This window comes from Thunnus thynnus, chromosome 2, assembly GCF_963924715.1.
Source record: "Thunnus thynnus chromosome 2, fThuThy2.1, whole genome shotgun sequence".
Classification (NCBI taxonomy): domain Eukaryota; kingdom Metazoa; phylum Chordata; class Actinopteri; order Scombriformes; family Scombridae; genus Thunnus; species Thunnus thynnus.
This window is the reverse complement of record NC_089518.1, coordinates 25,630,031-25,654,037: the sequence shown is the minus strand read 5'-3', so window position 1 is coordinate 25,654,037 and position 24,007 is coordinate 25,630,031. Positions and strand designations below refer to the sequence as shown.

The 24,007-nt window shown below is 39.5% G+C and overlaps 1 protein-coding gene across 1 annotated transcript in view; it reads right to left on the bottom strand.

Annotated features, from left to right (window-relative positions):
* ipo11 (importin 11) overlaps window positions 1-24,007 on the bottom strand; it is a 126,384-nt gene that overhangs the window by 43,115 nt on the left and 59,262 nt on the right. The window contains exons 20-22 of the mRNA XM_067612685.1: window positions 23,590-23,703; window positions 14,181-14,296; window positions 12,388-12,464 (exon numbers count right to left, since the gene is read on the bottom strand). Of these exons, the coding sequence (XP_067468786.1) occupies window positions 12,388-12,464; window positions 14,181-14,296; window positions 23,590-23,703 (307 nt within the window). The remainder of the gene's footprint in view (window positions 1-12,387; window positions 12,465-14,180; window positions 14,297-23,589; window positions 23,704-24,007) is intronic.

Here is a 24,007-nt window from a genome sequence, read left to right as displayed (position 1 = left end):
TATTTGACCAGACAGGCACATCCAGAAGTGCCAAAGTGATGATGCTGTTAATAGTGTCAAACAGGTCTTTGGGGTTGTATTTACTGGTGGAGATAAGGTTGGAAAAATAAGAAGCCCTTGCATCTTTAATCATGTTGTTTAGTTCAGTTAAAAGGTCTTTGAACTGAACTGAACTTTCCACAGTTGCTCTGCCGTCCGACATCTACGCTGGCATCTCCGACATCTAAACGTAAACGTTCAACAAAACACACGTTGTTTAAACTAAAATGGGAACTTAGGTAGGATTTGCAGTTTCAAATTAGGAGTAGGTAAGGGGTATGCAGGTACATGCTATTGTAAACCATGTCATATGTCTCTCCAAAGCTGTGGTTCATTAAGTACCCTAACCTTATCAAACTTTGTAAACACAGAGCGTGGTTTGTATGGGAGAAGCCAGCAAGTGAGTGGCGAGCTGTAGTAGAGGTGGTCCAGTCTGACCATGCTGATTCACACTGGTGATATTAATGCTGATAGATGCAATATGTTTCCTCTAGCCATCTGCCGGCCACAGTAAAGTAATGAAGATAATGTATGCTGCCATCTGTTATTTGTACGGGTACATAATGTATTCTAGGGGCCTATTTAGTCAGCACATTAGCCCACATGAATATTCACCTCTACAAAAGCAGTACGGAGCAACATTAAGCTAAACACATGCCATGTACATGCAAGGTGTGTGAGCGCACGTCAAGAGAAAACCGTGATTCATTTCAAAACCAACGACAAATATGTATGCAAAGACGGGAATAAGCAGAAACAACAAGGACTGATGGTCAGAAAGACATGAGTGATGTCAAATGTGTGGTAAAACAATTCTTTAGCTGTTTGCACTGTCATTTTGTACAGTAAAGGATGGGTGCTGGAATGTAGAGCATCATGGGAATACAGACAGGCAAAAGATGAAAGCTCTGCGACAACCAATGCTTTCCTGTGGTCTGATCAGGACAGGCCACACTGAAAAGGCATTCATTTTCCTACAGAATAAAGCAAAGACAACAGATAGCAGTGAAAAATTACTGTAAAATTAAGTAAAAAATATTCTCAGAGCAGAAAACAATCACCTATAAGTGTATGGTTACCCTTAATCTAATGAAAATTAGTTTTTTGAAAAGAAATGGCAAAAAAGGGGAAAACATTGTGCCAAACAACCTGGGGCAGGCTAAAGAAGATTTCTGAAAGCCATTTATTTACAAAATCCTAGTGAAAATGGGACATTTGGGATCTACTGTGTATATTGGTGGATACCTGAGACTTTGGTGTACTTGAGATTTATATTGTACAGACATTTTGAAACAGATATCCCATTAACTTGAGTTGATTTATTAAACTTAAGGGTACAACCTCAGTACTCCAGCTCAAGTAAACAGTGTTTCTCATATACTCACAGGCGCATTCCACATTTTCTGTTGTGCCCAAGAAAATTACATGTATTAAAATTGATTGAACAGGAACTGAAATCCCTTTGTTGTGTCCTATGCATTTTACTCTTCAGGGGACCTAAAGGTACACAAGGCAGGTGAATGGCTGAGTTCTATGCCGGTATACTGACAGCAGAATGACACTCAATTATCAAACAGTATTAGATCAATTTCAACTGAAGAATTCCCATTAGCCTCACAATACAATGCACACAAAGCATAATTATAGTTTAAAGCAACAAGAAAAATACTACATACATGCTTATTTACACAAACACAAACCCACAAACAGGAATAGACTCATGTATGAGTCTATTATTGTCATTACATCCTTTGGAAATGGCAATAATAGACTCATAGATAATCTTCATTTAAGACATGAAACTGCAGTGTACACTACAGTAACCCAAACAATACTGAGGTATCCCTAAGCAACTAACCAGGCTCTCAAACAGATCTTTATTTAGTACCACTTCTGGCAGCGGTTGCAAGCATGTTTTGATTTAATGACTAAATAATTACCTCTGCGAGAACAACATGAAGTATATTGTGAATATCTATGCCATCACTGAGAGACTAACGTTAGTGAAGCAGCAAACTCCAGCAGTAACAAACGAGAGCAGCTGACCAACACACATCGCAGCATTAAACAACTTAAACCAACTCTGAGGTGAAGAAAATAACTCTGTGCTCAGTATGTTTCACCTCAAAAACCCTGCACCCGTTCAGCGTGTTGGACAGCAATGGCTTTCCCCAGAGCTAACAGCGCAGCAGAGAGGCTGCTCTCCACTGCTGGAGACATGACATTAATAACAACGCAGTGGACCACTCCACCTCCCCCTCAGTTTGTTATTCTCATACAGACAGGAGACTGTAAGATGAGTTCAAATTAAATAATTTATTCATTAATGCAGTTAATTTTTTAAAATAAAAAGGCCCCTGACAATTTATCTTCTCTGACAGTTCTGTTTCATATTGTATTTCGGTGGAATAAGGACATCAGTGAATGGTTTGGCACACAGTATACTGGAGCAAGAGACCTAAAATAGTGCCCCCTTTTCTATTCATTCAATGGTGAATCATTTTTGAATTGAGAATCGACACCTAATCATCGTGATAGTATCAAATCCGGAGATAAGCATATTGTCCCAGGCCTACAAAATCAACACCGTCGTCTGTCACAACCTTTATTTTTCATTTTTTTGTTCTATCACAGAAGAAAATCTGAATCCCTATGGACACTTTCATCTGTTAAATCGTGATTTTTTTCACTTAAGCGCACAACACTCCAAAGGGGACTGTGTATGCCACACCATGCACATTCTCCAAACTTTGCCACCTTTGTCTCAAATCCAGGGAAAACCCTGCAGTTTCAGTAATATTTTCCACTGCAGCACAACTAAACTGCTTCGGTAATAGTTTTGCCAAATGAGCCATTGTTGGCAGAGGTTGGCTATAGCATGAGAAGCTCATTCGTATAGTAATGAAATTCTGCCTTGATCCAGACTGAGTAACTGAAACAAATTGAGTCTACAAGAGGAAGAGGCTTTAAACCACCAGTAACCTCAGGCTGATGACACATACCCCAACAGCTCTCACAGCAACCCTCCAGCAACAGCTGATCAGCATCTTATAACAATGATTTGAGCTGATAAGCCACCAGTGCATCTCCACAAGCCCAGAATGACACCAACATGAAAGGGAATGTTTATGAATGAACTAAAAGCCAACACCTAAGGCACAGTAGAAGGCTGCTCCTGTTCAGATGGCAGGAAAAATAATGTCAAATGTGACAAAAGGATACATCTGGAAAGAAAGGTTGACCTTGAGATGAAGAGCCCTGAGAGAAAACCTAGTAGTGAGTGGTGCTGTTACATAAAAAAAGCATCTGTCTGTTACATACTATACTGGATTAGCTACATAGCTACATTGAGTTTTCTCAAGAGGATGAAAAAATTAATCCTAAAAGTTGGATGGGGATGATGAGTAAACTAGGAATAGGTGAAATCAACAACTTCTTTTTAGTTGGTGAGATTTTATTGGTTACAAAAGATTGTTATAGAAATAAACAGGGCAGCATATGAAATAAGGAAATGTATCTGTTATTGAGTCATTTCTTCACAAAGCGAAAAGCATATCTCCACATAAAGATGTTTTGCAACAATGAAAAATAATGAGTCTTTATCCATCATGCAGACAAATGGAGACACCACACCAGTTTGAACACACATACTCATGGACACACCGTGGCAGTGACAGTTTATCACAGGTTATTAACACATAGTGGAAATTCCAAGAATACAAAGTAAATAGAATTTGGCATCTCAACAAGTACACATAATAGACTAGTAGGGTTTGTTTAACAACAAAGAGGTGGATACTACACTATAATAGCTAAGGTTCTTAACTTTCACAGGCAATTTAAAAGTCAAAGGTGCACTCAACGACAAAATAGCTCCCAATCATGTAATAACTGTTTCTGCAAGTATATAACCTCCAGGAAGACAGTATGACTCTAATGCAAACATGGATCAGAGAGCACACCGTTCTCAGTGCTGCTTTTTACCAATCTTATTACAAACCACACTCAAAGTGAGACGACATGATTACATTCAAAACTACATAATCTTTTAGCTGAAAGTACATGCTCCAATTGCTTTTTTAGAGGAAGTAAATACATGCTTTTGACAGCTTTCCAATCTCTGTCCTTCCATAATACTACCAACACAATCATTGTCATTATTTGCCTTGCTGATAAGCTGTGCACATACTGTAGAGTAGCAATAACCTCTGAAAGAGAGTTTTGTATGAATATCAATACAAAAGGAGGTAGAGGTAGTGTTCATATAAAACAGTGAAACATGAATTAAATTCTCATTCTGGGCTTGAGGTAGGTCAGACAGCTCAGAGCACCGAGGCCTGGAATTGATATGACTTTCATCATCTCCCCCCCCTCACTATTGCAAATGAACCCAGGGCACCACAGGTGTCCATGTATGAATACAAACAGCTTAACAAAAAAAAAACACTACATCTGGTTATTGGAAGTAAATTCACTTCCATTCCACACAGCTTCTCCACACTTTTTCAGTGTGACACTAATATGACAGGGACAATAGGAAGGTGGATGTACTGCGACTTTTCCTGCAGCAACATAACAGTCTGATGAATGCTGTTCTTACCATTGCTTTTCAAGAATCTGTGCTGGACTCAATGTTGCGACAGGTCTTTAAATCTTCATAATTAATATACAGTTGATACAATTAATGGAAAATTGGGATTTTAGGTGTTAATTTCAAATTCATTTCTAAATTCTCTGCTCATTCACACCGATTAAATAGAAAAGTGGGCTTCGAGGCCCGTTTTAGTGAGGTATTAGTGGGATTTGGACAGGATTTAATTATATTGAAAGTAATTAATATTTTGTGCTATATGCATGTAAATGGCCCTGGCCAAAATATTAGAAACATCATATGAATATTAAAACTATGAAACAGAGGAGGCAAAGTAACTACTATTAATGCAATTAAATTTTCACAAAGACACAGCATGTGAGGGCGCAATCACCCCCTTACACACTCACGCCATCATTTGCTATAATCAAATAGTCACAAAAACAGCTGCTAAAGCACTGATAAAGCTTTAGTCAGTATATCCTTCTTAGCCCTGGGCATATGCTGCACAATCCGTTTCAGTTATCAACATTAACAAGAAAATGAGCCTCACATCTGACTGTGATAACGCCCTCTGAAATGCTTCTAATGGTTGTTGGGGACACTGCTAAAACTTGGGTCATTTCCCAATTCAGTTTTTGCTTTACAGAACGTGACGGGGTTGACAATGTTTGCTCAGCGAGGAACAGATACAAAAAACGTTTGCCAAAACTTGTTCTGATGTGGTACAAGGACAATGTTTGTTGGGAACATTCAAGCCAGTGTTTCTCGATTTCATTGTTTATTCTTTTTGAAATATAGACCTGAAATGAAGAAAATGTAAAGTGGACGACCTCTACAGAGAGGTGAAACCATGTTATTGTAAACTGCTGATGGTAGCTTGCTGCGTAGCTACCTTATTAAAGCTTAACTCCTCAAAGACTTTCTTAGGAGTAAAAAAATACGCCTGCAGCTCTACAGAGACAGCTTGCTTTATCAGGTTTTACTGTACAAGAAAAGACTTTCTGCAAAAACATGAAAACAACATGGCCAACAGGAGCCTGAGCTACAGTTGCAAGATGAGAAGCTCTCTTTGGTGCTTGAGTGAGTAAGTCTTTGAAAAGTCATGGATGAGTAATCATGCTTGAAAGAAGCCAGAAGAGCTTAGAAAGAGATTCAATGAAGTGGCAAAAAACTACTTTACAAGGAGACCTCGATGAATAAGATGGCAGCAAAGATGAGAAAGCAGAAAACTCCCAGCAGTATGTCCAGTAGAAATCTGAAACAATTTAATATAGTTAAGGCAATAGCAGCTCAATATTGAAAAGAGCAAAATAAAATAAAATAATAATAATAATAGATTTACACTACAAAGAAAAAGGACACGATCATTGATCATTATAATATCAGACTGCAAGAAAAAAATGTTGGAAAAGATTCATGCTACAATTACAATAAATAAAATCCTACAGATATCATATATATAACCTCAGAATATGCTACTCAATCTTGTGATCTTTCCTTTTCATCCCTGCATTAAAATATGGCCAAATATGTCTAACATCTGCGATACCTTAACAAAGTCATTACTTCTAGGTGAGAAGCCTGTAGAAGGTTATCCTCTGATGGGGATGTCCAGATTGATCCATGGAGCACATTAGTTGAGCAGTTAAATGTGAGACTACATTCTAAGAAAAGTTAGCAATTCCCCTCACAGAACTTTCACAGGCAAAAGATGAGGTTAAAAGCTTTCTTAACACAGTATCATTGATCTTTTAGAGGATGGTCTGTAATATCTCTGGCTACGACAGTAAATGCTAACCCAGTGTTTCCCCTATATTCATTCTGCAGCAGCACATCACCACTGCAGAGTTAAGAGTATATTTTATCAAATTTTAGTAAGAAGTCTTTATTTTCCGCTCTTCTTTTACTGTTCTGTTAATTCGTTGTTGCTGCTCTTTACTTTTAAAAACAAACTTAAACTGTTTTCCAGCTGTTTCAGATTAAAGCCATCTAACAGTTCAGTTGGCATAAGGCCGTGATCAGACCAACATCAGCCCTCTTACTCATTTGAATGGGGGCAGTATGTTGGGGGCGCCAACGCAGAGAGCTCTGGAAAACAACGTAGGTCGTCCTGCAAAAAAGTTGAATCCGGTTCAACTTTTCCTGCAACGCAACGTGACGTCATCCAGCAAGGCAATGCGTTGGCCAATCACATATTTGCAAGCACACGTTCCTGGTGGATTACTTTGTAACGTGAACACTGTATTTTGTCGGTTTACCTTGTGATCGTCACCACAAAAGATTAAATAGTTGCTACGATGATAATGTTCCAGTTGTAAAATCCTGTGTTAGTATTACAAACTGCTGTGCTATGTTTTTGTGCCCGATAAGCCTTTAAACATTTATTTGTGTTTGTTTATTTGCCTCATGGGGACCTTAAACAACATGCCCCCACCAACAAAGCCCCCTACGCTGCTTAATGCAGTGAATCCCCACTATTGCCTTCTTTTCTCTGGAAGTATTGAGTTTCATTACTAGTTCTTCACGTTAAGAAAGACCAGCAGTGTAAAATAAATTTACGTGGAGATGAATGAATATTTAAGCTCTATGTCTTGCTCACACTGATCAGTGTTACGCCAACAATAGGAAAAAAAAAACTGTTGTGCTCACTCGCCATCATCACCAGTCAGTGCACCACACAGAGCTGCATGGTGGCAGTGATACAGAGCTTAGTGCTAGTCTAACAATTTAGCAAAGGCAAGGCTCTTGACATTCTAATTAGGGAATTTGCTGCTCTAGTTTAGCAGTGATGAAGCGGGGCTCTTTATCAGGCAGGCCAGGCCATATACCTGGCAAGCCGTGACACCAAACCAAGCCAGACTCCCTCAATGGCCCGCATCCCTCCACTGCTCTCCATGGACTAAATAAATGAACCACCGGATGTTCTGATGAAAACCAGCCAAAGATGACGACTGACCAAAAGACTATAAAACAAAAAGCCAAGTTAATTTCCTCTATGAAATTGTTCATCACTATATGTAAATAAATGCATGGGAGTTGAACGCAAAATTTTGCTCTATTCATTTTCATGTTCACAGTATTAAAAGGGATAAATGTTTTTAAAACTGAGTGCTAATTTGTTCTGACCTGAGACCATACCTCTGAGGTATCATCTTTCATCTGAGCAGCTTTGAATTTCCCCTCTAAGACTTGCGATGTGATTAATGCGCTTTAAATGTGCTAATGTAACCTCAAGAAAAAAGGGATTTTTTTTTTTACAATAACAACAGAGACAGAGAGAGGGGAGGTGAGGGGTGGAGAGAGTACTAAGTGCTGGCAAATGACTGTAATTTCAAAGTCTTTTGGGCTGGGTTTTATCTATTAACGTGGCAGCAAACATCCTGTTAATGTTAAAAATAACTGCTCCTTGCAAATAATATAAATAATAAATGCTGCAAACAGGTGCCAACATTGATGGTAGAGGAAGATGTTAAAATGAGTGATTATAAATAGGGACTGAGCTCAGTGAAAGACAGAAGCATGATGATGATGAACACCCCCTCTGGAGTTTCTGAAAGAGGTGTTGAGGGAGAACAAGGGCTTTGGTTCATTAAAGTCTGTTTATTACTGGTGTCACTGCACATGTGATGGTGCAAATGAGGAGACATTGACGAAGACTGAAGATGTGACACAGTAGTGGCTGAGATGGAAGGAGGTGTTATACAACTCTGATTCACAGAGTTTAACAGTGCATTCTTGTCCTTTGAAACAGCAGTTGTGAAAACATTGTCACCGCAACATTGGTGTTCTCAACTGCAAGAATTAATTTTGAACTTCAGCTTTCAAGCCGACACGGAGCCAAGAAGTCCATAGGTCCTCAGAAAAAAAAAGGAAATTTAAATATCTAAATGACAACTGGGCACACTCCATCTGCTGATGAAGATTATGTGACACGATCAAAAGCTAAGGAACAGCAACGATATGGACTTTGTGGAGAGATTGTATTCCGAAGTCTGATACAACTTGCATCAGATACGTAGTTAATGATGTGTGGACCACCAACATGGTTTAAAATACATTAAGGAGCTTAAATCTATCTCGGACACAAGAGCATATTTAACATGAGATGACAAGTTTGTAAGGTTGACATGACACTGGCAAACAGTATTAGTGAGTAAGTCAGCATGATATAAATTACGTTTTCAAGCTCTGGATCATGCTGCAATGAAAACTGCTAAAATGGAGCTTTCCTCATGAATGTACAAATTTGCTTTGCAAAAAAAACTGTTTGAGAAAAGGGACAAAATGTTTGCTTGCATTTGCTGATCATTTTGTATTTTTATTTTACTGATGTAATGCTATTCCTGTATCTGGAGAGATGTGAAAGCTTTTTCCTTTTCTTTGCTTTAATGTGTCTGTCATTAGTCTCTGTAGTAAGCACAAGAAATGATAATAATAATAGGCAAACTCAGATCACAAAATGAGCCTTTTCCATGATGAGATGTAGACCAAAGATGGATGAGGGCACAACAGGTTATCTTTGACAGGCAGAACAATATTTGTCCCTGTTTTCAGGTTTGACAAGAAACAACTGTTTATTTTTACAGTCTGATAGTCATAAAACATGAGGCTGTTGTTGGATCACTGAGAGGAAAGACGGGTTATAAAAGGTCCTATATATTTAGACATATTACAACAACAAACACTGAATGCTAAGAATTATTTTATATTTGAGGTTTTACAGATATACCTACAGTGTAAATCTGCAGGTAGACCAATGAGCTCATGTACAGAATCCAAAGTATCTTTTAAAGTGTCAATCATTAATCATATACGCCTGTACAACCTTCATCTCAACTAATCTTCTCAATGCATCCTTCCATCCTGGAAGTCAATCTCATACCCTGCATCATCTTTCCCTATTATGTTGATCCATTCATATAATGCCATCTTTCATTTCTCTCCATCCAACCTTACATTTTCTCCGTTTTTCAATCTTGCACCCTCTTGCCAAGTTCACATTCCCTCTCACCTCCTTTAATCCATCATTAAAGCCACCTACGCCAGTAAAATGGCAGCTGATCAGTGTGCTCTAATTCCTTGACAGATCTCCATCAATCATGTTAGGGGAATGAGGACTGACTTTTCTCGGTGCTTCTGACAGACTTCCAAGTGTATATACATGTTATTCATGCTATCAATTAAACCTATCAGTGTGGGCGGCTGTGGCTAAGGAGGAAGAGCGGGTCGTCCACTAATCGGAAGATCGGCAGTTCGATCCCTCCACTCAGCACGTTGAAGTGTCTTTGGGCAAGATACTGAACCTCAAATTAAGTGAATGTGCATTAGATTGGATCCTGATGAGCAGGTTTGCACCTTGCTCGGCATCTCTGCCATCAGCGTGTGAATGTGTGTGTGAATGCGTGAATGTTGACATGTACTGTAAAGCACTTTGAGTGGTCGGAAGACTAGAAAGTCGCTATATAAGACCAGTCCATTTACTATTTACCTGCATTAACTGCTTTTTTGGTTTGTTCAAACAGCAGCTGGAAATCACCGCTTTCCCACTCACAGCGAACAAATCTTGACATTTTAGCGGCACCACTGACCAGTAAGCGACCGGTAACAGTTAAATTTTCCGTTAACCGCTAACTGTTGCTGTCTGACCGTCTGTTGACCGGAAGCTTCAAGTTCACAGCAACTACTACAACACCTCTGGCCCAAGACGAGCCACCAGTGGTTCTGCTTTGATTCATTTCATTATAACAGTACTTTATTTAACTTTATTATAACAGTATTATAACATGAAGCTATTTTATTTGAGCTGGTGTTACCATGTTAACGTCAACTGTGGCATAAAATGGTCTTAAAATGACAATAATATCATTTATCGCAATTATTTCTGGGGCAATATATATCGTCCGACAAATGTAGTTATCGTAACAGGCCTATTTAGCAGTACATGAAATCTGTTGTGTGACCACTACCTGAGTGTTGCTGAGAGTTTCATCTGTATATTTTTTTTATTTATTTATTCAGTAACCACAATGAAATACAGAACAAGTACTGTGTTTTGGTTTCTGTTGAGTTTCACTTTGATACTCTTGTAATGAGGTAGTGAGGCTTTTAATCGTATTATGGGAGGATAAAAAGGAGAGATCACACCAGAACCAAAAAATACTGTGACATGAAAAAAACACTGCCTGCTACTGCTGGAAATTACACTGATGAGATTGGCGAGACTGAACCAAAACACTTCGGTTGTGGGCCATAAATAACAATGAGCTGAGAGATGTTGCCAAGTTATGTAGAGCTGACAGAAACATGGTAATTCTCTATGGAGTGTCATGCGATCCAGCGTGATATGAAAATATTAATTGTGCCTGCTTTAACTTTGCAATTTTTTATCTTCCTTGCTTGTAGAAACAGATGAGTTCTCCAAAATACTTCAGCATTGTTGTTGTGGAATCACAGTGTGACAACTCTTTCCTAGATGCATGAATAAAAAGGCAGTTCACATAATTTCTTTGAGGTTTGCCAAAGCTGGGCTTTTGCATGTCTTTGTGCAAAAGGCTTGTTGGCTGCAGTAGTTGTTTTGTCACTTTCTAGCCTCCTAATTGTCTGTGATTGGTCTAAAATTTGACATGACTTTTTTTGTTGTGGTGCATTGCCTTGGTTTATTTTTTGTTCAGCACTAGATAACAGTAAGGAGGGTTGCTGCTATCTTTCAATCCATCTATATCCAAGCTCCTTAGAGTACACATCCAAAGTATAATCTCTTTTTATGTCACTTCCTCGTCATTAATTTTCCTGTCGTCCCCTCTCAAATCATTAATTTCCATCCGCCACCTCCTTGTTAGTTTTCACAAATCTCTGCTTTTTCTTCATTCCTCCTAATCCGTCCCTCCTCCATTCAATCCATCCGTGACTGTCTTCCTGAGTGCTTTACCTTTCTGTGTCCCGTTGATTCTCCATCCACACTATCAATGATCAAATGCTCGAGTAAGCCAATCAGGCTACGCTGGTGTTCATATTACTTTGACTCGCTCGTTATGTGCAGAAGCAGCAAATCAATACTGTTCCTCATCACACTGAAGGCCCACACACACACACACACACACACACACACATCTCAACACACTTTAGCAAGTGCAGTGTCCCAGTGCTCCAGGCCTGTGATAAATCACCCAGCCAGCTCCATTCAATCTGCCACCAGTCACAGCTGCCTACTAAACCCAGAGAGGAGGCCCTCATGGCTCGAGGCTATTACAAAGCCAAAACTTCACAAGCTACTATAATCTGAAGTAATAAAACTATGATAATTAGATTTACGTACATGGATTGCATTGATTTTCTTTCCTCCTTTTCTTCATATCTCTGCGACTTAAAAGTATTTGGACATATAATGGTGGTTTATTCTCTCAGACTGTGCTGATTTTTTTCCACCTCACAGACAGTTTTGATGCGAAATATATTTTCTCAACACTCAAACACATATTCCTATTACACAATAAGCCATAATTTGATCTCATGGTAAATCAGACTGTCCAAATGCATCAGAGCAGCATCATTCTTGATGTTATTGCGATACCTTCCTTTCCTACTACTAAATCAATTTATGTCAATGCAAAATGCCATGAAGTTACTTGAGAGGGAAAAAAACATCCAAACTAATTTGTACACATATCAAGCACAAGCGCGCGCGCACACACACACACACACACACACACACAGACTGACAGACCAGCAAACAAAGAAATTTTATGTGGGCTCACCCAGCAAAGCTGACATATTTTGGAAAATTCTGAGCAGCTCCGGTGTGATGGCTGGGCTGTTCTCCAAAGTCACCAACCTACAAGAAGAGAGGAAGGGACAGAGTAAAGCAGACCGAAGGGGGAGTAAAAATAAAAGATATGAAAGATAAAATGGAGTTTTGAGAAAGGAGTGCAGAAGACATAGATTAGAGATGGAAAAGATAGTGGGATGAGAAATACAGTAGGACAAATTACAGAGGCAGAAAGAAGAGAACATGGGCATCAAAAAGGTGGGAAAAAATAATACATGGTGAAGTGGGAGTAAAAGAAATAAAAAAAGGAGCATATAGAAGAAAGCAATCACTGTGGTAGTCTGCTCAATCTCATGCCACATCTGATAAAAATAAATATGTTACATAAAGCAAATACTTGTTTGATTTGTGTGTATATTGACAGCATGTTGACAGTTTGACACAAGACAAGCAAATTCAGTGTGGGGTGATTTTAGGCTGCTGGTCGGACTAAGAAATTTCAAGTCAGGGATGCTCTGGTAACAGTAATGGCTTTTTGTCTTTATTTTTAACATTTTACATTGAAAATAATTAACTAGACTAATCAAAAAGACATTAACTGATAAAAGAAAATAACCTTCAGTTGTACTTGTTCTTTAACCACTCTGAGTCACTCTAAGCAACCTTTGTCTAATGGAAAGCAGAGCATTTACAAATAAATGAAATATGGTGATGAAATTAATTCACAAGGCCTCGCTTCTAATCTCTACTCAGCATATGGAAATGTTCTGTCAAAGTAATTTATTCAATAACATCTTTTAACATGCGTAAAGCTTCTGTAAGTGTATTCCTGTAAATTCGAAAAACCTTTGAGATGTTATAATTAATCCTTGTAAGAATTTTTTTTTTTTTTTTTTTTTAATCAAAAACCTTTGACACAGGCAGGTGGATTTCACCTACGTGTATTACTACTAGAGTAGATGAGACATGATTGACTAATTTGATCTATGTTTTATAAATGAATAGAAGATAAACATATAATGAGAGGGACACAGAAGATAAAAACAAGAGAAAATGACATTGACTTTATAAACAAAGCAAATATTTAGGGCACTGCTGTTTATCAAAAGGAATGAAAGACAGGACATAACACTGTGGCTTTGAGCTACAAGCACACAGAGCAGGCTGAACTCTGCAGCTCTCCTCGGGGATAGACGGAAAAAAGAGATTAAGGAGACAGTTAAAAAGCCAAGAGATGACAGGAGAGGAACAAAAGTTATCCCCAGAAAAGTCTCTTATACTAAAGCAAACCTTTTGTGAGTGTTGTACATATGCAAAAATTAATGTACTGTTTCTTTTTTCAGATTTTTGACAGCTTTAAAATGGCATGTGTACAAAACAATAACAGAGAGACTGTGAGCCACATATCTCATCAACAGCTCCATCGCTCACCTAGAGTGATTGCCTGTGAAAAAGCAAATTCAAGCAAGATGACACAGTCAGCCCATTTACCACTACTTATCTGCAAAGTGTTTGCATTTGGTCCCCATATATGTACTCAACTTGAGTCAGTAAATGAGGCTGATGACTAATCTGAAAAAAATGGACTCATGAGTGAATTGAGTGACAGACAAGAGGGGCAAAGGGAAAGAGTTAAAAGATAGTCATAGTATACATGTGTAGGTTTGTGTGTGCAAGTGTGAGATCACTAAATGCTTCATAAATGTCTGCCTTTGGGAGTTTTTTTTCCTCTGTAACTTATAAATGTTAGTGTATGTGCACATGGTATGTTTGTATTCGTACCAAAGCTCCAGTCCATCCTCCAGCAAATACACATGAGGCGGCTGGGAAACATCGGTGCTCAGCTGGATGACAGGAAGAAGGAAAGGGTACAGGTTCTTACTCTCTGCCCCCAGGCCCTGTAAGAACACACAAATACAGAAAGTCAATACCAAATTAACATAACCTGACAAAGAATGTAGACAGGGAGCTTAAAAACTGTGCCTTATGTGCTTTAAGTTAATGGATGTTCCTCGCAGACTATCTGAATAGAGTGAAGCAGGAAAAATGTAAAGAAAAGTTCAGTACAGAAAAGAGTCAGTAATCTGGCTCACCTATTCCCAGCACTTTGTCAGTGCACTCTGCTGCTTGCAGGCCAGACCACACCGTCTCCAATCTCCACTACTGGTGCAAGAGCGTAACTCCCTCTTGCAATAGATAAGATGCATATAGCCAAGGCAACACACTGCAGGGTGTGTGCACTGTTCCCACTTTTAAGAAGGTGTCATGGATGGTGGCTTTTGCACTCTAACGAGTTGTGTTTGACAGCAAAATACTTACTTTGAGGTGTAAGAGTTGTTTAGGGTTTTGTTGTAGGGTTTTTATGCCCAGTGTGGGCCAATTTACTTCCAATGGCTGAGAAAAGGTTTAGGTAGAACTAAAGGATCTAGCTCACTGTCCGTTTAGTGGTCATATACATTTTAATGATGTTTCAAAAGACACAGGGGTAAGTAGGAAATGATGGAATTTTCCTTTGGGAATATTTGCTCCTTACAGTCTAATGCACATGGACATGCATTAGACATATGTGTCCATACTGTAAATTGGAGAAGGGGAAATGAGCAGCTGAGCAGTGTGTCATCTTGACCTCTACCACATGGCTTTAAACTCATGGAGGGCCATGGTCCAATACAATACTTCTGGGAACACAGTGGATCACTTTAAAAACCAAACCAATTTCAAAAACCCATTACATCGAACATAACAATAGATTCCACTGCTTTAGTCCTCACACTGGATGCTGAAAGCCTGAATAAAATGCCCTAATTTATTATTGGAGACATTAGTTCTTGAAATATTCTCTGGTCCTCTATTACACTGGATCCTGTCTGTATCCAGTTGAAACAGGTTGTAGTTCACACCAAACACACCACAAGTGACAATTTGCAATTTTATTGCCCTGTTCAAAATTGATTTTAAGTGTGGGGAAACACAGCTATTAAAGAGAACACATATCGGGGCATCTCATTTCATTCAGACTGTGGTTGCACTTTATTTTACAGTACACTAATGAGACGTAATAAGCTCTACTTGATATCAAATTAGACAAAAACTAGATATAATGTTCTTTATTAGACAGTAAACAAACACAGTAATACCCTAATTAGACACCAAACACCTAAATTATGCTGTAATTAGAAACCAATGCTGAAATATAATGCTGTATTAGAACCAAAATATACTTTGACACTTTTATACCAAATTATACTCTAATTTAAAAACCAAATAGGAGATCTTAACACACTATTAGACACCATTTTACAAGATCATAGTCTCATTAGAAATCAAATCTAATGCCATATCAGGTCCAAAATATGCTACATTTAGACACTATTCTACGCTTACTATCAAATTATGTTGTAATTAGACACCACATTTAATGCTACCAACATGGGCCTATGATAACTTAATTAGACAATACAGGCTATTATACCAGACATAGCCTTTACAATAGACAAAACACTGTGAGCTCAGAGGACAACAGATTTATTTGGCCTTTATTTAACATAGTTTCACTTTCTTACAGGGTCATTTGTTATAAAGTGCGACACAGACGGTTATTCTCTCTTCTGTGCCTATACATGTTTTATATTCTGGCTACTGCTGTTCCCTCTGCCCAGTTGGTGACTTAAAGTAATGATGAAGGGCTGTGAGTGAGAGGAAATATTATTCCATGCTTATCTGTATCTGTAATGACTTTATTACATACAGAGGTACTATTTACATCTTAATAGATGATTTGAAGCTTCCCTAAGCACAGTAATTTACAGAAGAGCCAAAATGAGGACATGTTATGTATATTCTTACAGCAATACTGATCACTGGTGTGTTTGCTTTACCTCTGAAGTCATCTTCACCACTACTATTCTGTGCTCTTGTGGAAGATACTGTATGCATCTATAGCTTACTATACATTAAGCTGCTTTGTAGAAGAGACCTCTCAATGTACTATTTCCTTGTGCGGTTATTACAATTAGTTTAGTCATTTATTTACTTATTCATTTTTCTAGTTTTGCAGCTTGTTTATTTTGAAATACTTTTTCTTGATCAGTTGCAGATTTATTTGGAATGACTGGAATCAACCACCATGACTGAGTTCCTCTGAGGCTAAGGATAACCTACCCTTGAGCAAAACTGTCAGAACAGTTACTGACAACACATATACACTTGCAAACACAAATACACACTTGTATAAAGACACATATTTCTGTCCAAAACTGTAGCATTGACAACCATGTTTAGCCTAACTTATGAAGTATGCCCTCTGAAATACTATTTCCCCTTGAAACATCATTTCCATCTTCTTCATACATACCCTCAAACTCTAGTCTGTCAATTAATACTTAACCACTGTCTGACACCATGCCTTTTCAAAGCATCCTCTCGCTTTGACTTTTACTTAGCCACTTTGTGTATTCACAGAAAACACTGACAAAAGAACGTGGGAAAGGGTATTGAGAAAAAAGTGCTAGTAGTTTGAGTGTGTGTGAGAGATAGTAGTAGTGGGGGAATTAATCTGCCTGAAGGCACAGAGGATCCAAAGCAGTGTTTCAGAATTGCCAACATTGTTTTACCGATGACATGACATTAATTTGGTCTAAATATGCTCCTTCCTGCATCTACAGTATGTGGGAGTGAAGGAGAGAGAGCAGAGCCCGATACCCATTTGGCACAACCTTGTCTCCTCATCCCTAACAACAAGTAACTAGTCTATGGTAGACAAAATTAATTTTCTAAGTTTGAAAACAATGTGCCCATTCTTAAAGAACTGACTTCATGCTGACTGAACATTTACAGGTGTGACTGGTTTATGCCAGTCCTAGACAGACTCAAGTAAAATAACCCAAATACCCCTGCTGTGGCAAGGTCAGTGCCCTTTGTCAAAAAGGCCAGAAAAACAGACATTGATGCTTGATTCTGGAAACATAATAGGACTCTTGAGATCAGATTTAGGTGGTTGTACAGGCTCCAAAATGGACAAGGTCATGGCATAGACCTGTCCAGATGGAAGAACTACACAATAAAAGCCTGATAGAGGAGGCCAAAAACAAGGAGAAAGAACCCCAGCAAGACCGCTCAGACACAGGAGCCTCAGAGGCCTATTCAATAACAGAGGAGCCAGAAGGCCAGGCAGAGTCTGAGTTGATTGACAATTACTCTGCCTGCATGTCACTTATACCCAACCTGTCAGCTCCAATAAAATGACCAGACCCAGAGGAGGAAGACCATCTAACAGAAGACCACAGTAAGAGGAGATAGAGGTTGAAAAGAGATGATTTGATGAGCTAAGAATAATGCATAATTCATTGTATCAGCATATAGCCTCGAGGACGTATGTAAACATGTTGAAGTGATTATGTTCATGATGAGACAATGTATTAACCAGAATACCAGCATGCACGGAAAGATTATCCTAGAATATGAGAAAGTGAAAGTGTTGTGCATGGTTCCAAAGGGATTGAGCAGATTTAGCTAACCTGGGGGAATGACGAACGAACAGGGTGTTGAATCAGCAAGTGAGCAAAACTGTAGAAGTTTAGGGGCCCTGTGGCCTCAACTTTAAATGACATGTTGACCAAATTTGAAGATGCTTTATCAAGACAAGTCACAAATTGACTCTGCATGGCCTATTGAATGACTAAGCATGATCTAATATAGTTATGTGCAATTATTAACTGCATGGGGACACAGAGTCACTCTGAACAAGAATTGAGACAAGGTAACAGAACTTGGTAAGAATCGACTACCTGTGCAGAGACCCGGTTGCAAGGCAAAGGAGCCCAGTCTCGAGGATACAGCTGCGTTGCAGGAGCCCGGCTGCACTGTGACCAAAAGACAATCTTTCCTGATAGGCCAGGGGGCCTCAACTATGGGACTTCAACAGCTGTCATCAATCATCTTCAAGATCAGACAACTCCTACAAGAACTGATAGCGATTTTTGAGATTGTTGGGCTTATTCTTCACAGTCTCTCTACTCAGAATCCATAGGGGTTGTGAGTAGAGCAGACAGTTTAAAATATGTTAGGGAAAGAATAATTTGAAATTGATTATTGAAATAATTATTGTTGTATTTTAAACCTTTGAACAATTTTTTACTGTTTACTGCTGTTAGCGTCTGCAAGTACTAAATAAAGTAACATCTGCATTTAAAGTAAAGGTTTCCAAAGTTTCTTATAAATAACATAAGGGTTTCTTTGAAGTGTCAATAGCCTCTCCTCAGTGATGTAAAAGTACAGACTGTGTGTGACTAAGTCAGGTTCATAAATGAAGGCTTTTATTGGCCGGTCGAAATTCTCTTGAAAAACTCTGAAATTAACATTTCCCTAGCAGCAAAAGTATACTTGCAGCTTAAGTAATATGGGGGTGCCAATCCAGTTTGGGCTTGTCCAAGACGTGAGCCACTGGGTGGGTGAGGGCAACTCCATGAATGCAGACCCCCTGTTTGTCCAGTCACCAGTGAAATTGGTGGATGCAGGCATTGTGGCTGCCGTTACAGCTGGTGGAGTAGATGGTATGATTGAGCTGTCCTTATCCTCGCTAGTGATGTGGTTTCTTAAAAGTCAAAGCTTGAAGTGAGGCTAGTGCTGAGGCACCTGCTTTTTCATATATGGTCGAGCCGCTCCTCTTGTAGGAGCCTCAACTCCTCCTTTGTTAGGGGAGTTATTTCACCAAGCCTCTCACGGCATGCCGATTGTATCGTTGTCTTGAGACTTCCCTGTCTGACAAGGATGAGGTTCAAGATCCCCAATCCCATGAGCAGATACAGCACGATCTCACTCATGACATCACTTAGTTGGTCAAATAGCATTGATGCTCCTTCTATCTTACCAAAGACTCCTTTGGGTACTTCTTCCATTCCTTCTAGAATTGTACCACCCCGCAACTCAGCGACAGTGCAATTATGATCTCTACACTGGAGCCATATCTCATGAGTCTGCTCACAGGTTCCATTACTGTACATTCTGTTCAGACCAGCCACTCATAGCTCATAATTTTGTTCTATTCAGATTATTTTGTCTTGATTGTTTTGTTTTTGTTGTTTGAAGTTACCTTTCAAGGTCAAATATAATGTATGTTTAAAGGGTAGGCATTAAAAGCTGCAGCTTCAGCGTACATCTTTTTTAAGGACTGCAGAAAACAAAACTGTAAAGTTGGGTTATTGTGCTGTTTTGAGCTGCTCTACTTAAGTATCTGTCTCTTTTCCCTGTGTTTATGTATGTATAAAGAATGAATTTGTATATGCAGACTGGAAAAAAAAATTCTAATAGCCTTTTATCTCTTTGCCCTCACACAAACCCTTTCTGAAGGCATGCCCCTCCATTTAACTTGGCTCTGCTGTAGTCACAAAAGTGATGATTTGGCTGGTGGCTTGGCGTGTGTGTGCCATCTGTCCTAGAATGGCCTTAGCACATCCTTGGGACAAGGGCGCAGTTGACCTTTACCAAATTCGGTGAATGAGAGTTGTTCTTGTGAGATTCTTTCTGGCAAATTAAGGAAAAAACTGGTACAGGCCTGAATGCTTGACCCCTACAGTGAGGGGATCCAGTGGCTCTGTTATGCTTTGGGGGGCATTTTGCTGGCATGGTTTGGGTCCACTTGTCCCCTTAGAGGGAAGGGTCACTGCAAATCAATACAAAGTTGTTCTGAGTCATCTCCTTTATCCTATGACGAAACATTTCTATCCTGATGGGAGTGGTGTCTTCCAGCATAGCAATGCCCAAATTCATAGGGCACAAGGGGTCACTGAATGGTTTGATGATTATGAAAATTATGTGAATCATATGCTATGGCCTTGGCAGTCACCAGATCTCAACCCAATTGAACACGTATAGGAGATTTTGGACTGACGTGTTTGACAGCGCTCTCCACCACCATCATCAAAACACCAAATAGGGGAATATCTTTTTGGAGAATGGTGTTCCTCAGCCTTGGCATTGATTCTACAAGTCTCTGGATCTCTTCTGGAGGGATGAACACCATTGTCTCTTAACCTTACTGTGTTGAGATCAAGAATGTCCATGATTGTCCCTGCATGCTCTGTGCCTGTGTGTTTCTCTATCGCCACTCTTTTCTTTTGCCACTCTGCACTACCAGGGACTTTTTACTTACATGGTAGTAGATCTGTGGTACGCACTTGGCTCATTGAAGGGCAACTAAGCCCCTCACCATGGGTTCTTGTCCAAGAGGGGTTTGCTCATGTTCATAAAGCTCCTCATCTGTGTCCTCTGCTGAAGGCTCATTGCGGCCAAAAACTCCATTCGAGTCTGAGCCATAGACTGTATAAAAATATGGACGTAGTTACCATGATGTCACCCATTGGTTTCTGAAGAGCGTTTTGAAGCTCAAAGTGAGCTGCTCCTGCTGTCGCCATCTTGGCAGTGTGTGACGCTGCCTAACTCACAGCCAATCAAAAATGGGCAAAAAGGCGGGCCGAATGGCTGAAACAAACCACCTAGCGGCTGGCGGACCTGTCATTCAAAGCAGCCATGTCCTTCATTACGCATAACTTTACAGCTTGATAAAATTTAAACGAGTGAAAATTCACCCCCCGTACAGTTGTCATGAAAGGGGAAATTAGCTGTAGAGACCAAAACCGTTTCTTGTACCAGGCTGTAAACATGTTTATTTCTGCTGTAAAGTTGGGCATTTTAACATGGGGGTCTATGGGGAATGATTCGCTTTTGGAGCCAGCCTCAAATGGCCATTCAAGGAACTGCAGTTTTTGGCACTTCCGCATTGGCTTCATTTTACAGCTCAGTTGCCGCTTGGTCTGAGCCCTCGGCTTGTTCAATCTCTTCCTCTTGGTAGATTAAGGGTGCTGCTCATGTCGCTTCCCAATTGTGCGAGGTGGTGGAGTTGCTGGTCCTCTTTTTATTTTTCTGCTTTCTGGCCTGGGCTATTCCTTTGAGCTTTTCCAACACTGCAGCGGGTTTAGGCATTTTGGTGGCTCTTTTCAACAAATTTGTTAACAGCCGAGTCAAGGCCCCCTGGCCTATCAGGAAAGATTGTCTTTTAGTCACGTTGCATCTGGGCTCCTGCAACGCAGCTGTATCCCCAAGGCTAGGCTCCTTTGCCTCACAGCATGGTCTCTGTGCACCAAGTTCTGTTCCCTTGTCTCAACTCGTGTTCAGAGTGAAGCAGTGCCCCCAAGCAGTTGATAATTGCACACAACTTCTCTAAAACCTAGGGTTTTTCTACATTTCTTGCTCTCCCTACGATAGATCATGCTTAATTATCCAATAGACCACTTTACTCCAACGTGTTTACATACATCCTCAAGGGTACATGCTGATACAATGTGCTCTATATGCTCTTTTCAACCTCCATCTCCTCTTACTGTGGCCTTCTGTTAGATGGTCCTATTGTGTAGTTCTTCCATCTGGACAGGTCTATGCCATGACCTTATCCATTTTTGGTGCCTGTATGGCCACCTAAACCTGGTTGAGTTTTTAATTGGTATGCAGCAACACAACTTGCTAATCCAAGCCCCTTCCGCTTTATACCCTCAGTGCCTCTTACAGTTTGCCAGATGTGTAATTGTGTTTTCTCAAAAGGAGAGTTTTATCTCCCGCTATGAAGTAATGCAGCAGCAGGTACATGGGGGTCCAAATGAGGAGACGGACTGCTTAAATGCTTTAGGGAACTGAACTTCTGTCTCAGGCTATTTTTGTGACTGCAGTCAGTGATTAACTTGATTGATATTGGGGCAAATGATTGACGTATATATTCATATAATTCACACTGCTAAATAGTAAATCTAAATATTACTGGTGTAAATCATATGTATTTGTGTGAGCAAGTGAGTGCAAGAAAAGCTAAGCAGAAATACAGACAGTTATTCTCTAGGTGGCCTTGATCCAATCCAACCACAATTTCTGATGTGATGTTCTGAGGTGAGAGGGTGGGGAAAATGTATTACAGAAACCCAGCCATTCTGGGTCAATGCACCTGACCTAGGTCTCTTGAGGAGACATTTTGGAACTCAGTACCAGTGACATGTGGCCAGACACATGAAACCAACCTTATTGCCAGATCCACTAAACAGTACCACCTGTCACACTACAGCACCTGGTAATACCACTCACAATTACCAATAAGCATAATAAACGAAATTAAACAAAAAGGAGCAATCTAACCCAGAGAGCAATTAATTAAATTAGACATAAGTTTTTTCTGTGATAACTTTGTGTCATTGATTTGCTTATTTTAATTCCAATACTTTTGTTAATGGGCACTGTTCCAGTGATCCTGGGAGAGACAAGAGCTGGCTCACTGCAAAACAAAGGTATGCCAGCCAAATTTGTGCTATAAGACAAAATCATGAGTGGTGAGTTTGGTAAGGCAGCTGACTAAGGCAATAAATATCCAGCAGCCTTATAAAAAGACTGGCACAGACAAGCAAACTGCTCATCAGAGCTCTTGTATAGTCAATTCAAGGAAAGCTTGATGTTAGGCCCCGTTAATAGATGATTAGACTAATAATAAATCCAACATTCATTAACAAATTAATCACAAACTAACACTTGGTGTTTTATAGCCACTAGCTGAATAATATTTCATTTAAGTGGTTGATATCTTCTGGAGTTTATTGTGACACAATTAAATTTTAATTCATTATTTTAACCATTATTACTTAGCCGACAGGTGATAAAAATGTAAAATGTAAAACTTCAAATCAAACACATACAAGCACAGAAAGCACAGCAGCTTAACGTAGAAAAAACACTGCTGTAATGCTCATTGCCTGCAGGCAGCTCAAGTGTAAAAAAATAAAAAAGTGCAACAGCTATTACTTCCTTTGCCTATGGGAAGCAACGTTAACACAGCTACATCTGCATGTTGAAACTCCTGCTGCTACTTTCCTGTGGGTGGTACAGTTTGGCATGTGTCGAACAGGGCCTGGCAATGACAAAAAACCCTCCTTTTTTGCATAATCTACACCCTCCTACACATCAAAGAAACTGCGTCTTAAGTTTGTGGCAGTTCAATGAGATGCTTTGCATCTGAAAAAGAAGACGCAGGCTAACATAAAACACTTACCAAGTTCAGGCTGACTGATCCAGAAGTCTCTGTGCCATGCATGACCATTGAGCATATGTGTGCCAATATGAACATGATGCACAAGCATTGGAAGTTGGGGATGCAACATACCTGTACCAGGTGGATGAGAGTAGTGAGTATGGCACATCGGAGCATGTTGTGTTCTTCAGATTGCTTCCAAAGCAGGGGCAGGTACTGAACCAGACAGCCTACATACGGCCGTATCTAAAGCAAAAAAATAAATGAAAAACAAGAAGCAAACTGCACAACAGAATGCAATTTAACCTGCATTTTAAACAACAACTAATATGTCTAACTTCTATGAAACTTATGTTAGAGTCTTCTGTGGATGATTCAGAAATTAGGCCTTATTTAGGAGCAGGGACAATGATGTTTTCTAGAATTATTGCTGTCTCCGCAAAATATGATATATACAGTATTAATTAGATGCCTAAACACACCTAAAAACCAATCAAGTAGTTACATATTTGGCCTTGAAAGTGTTAATATGCAGCATACAGGCAACTAT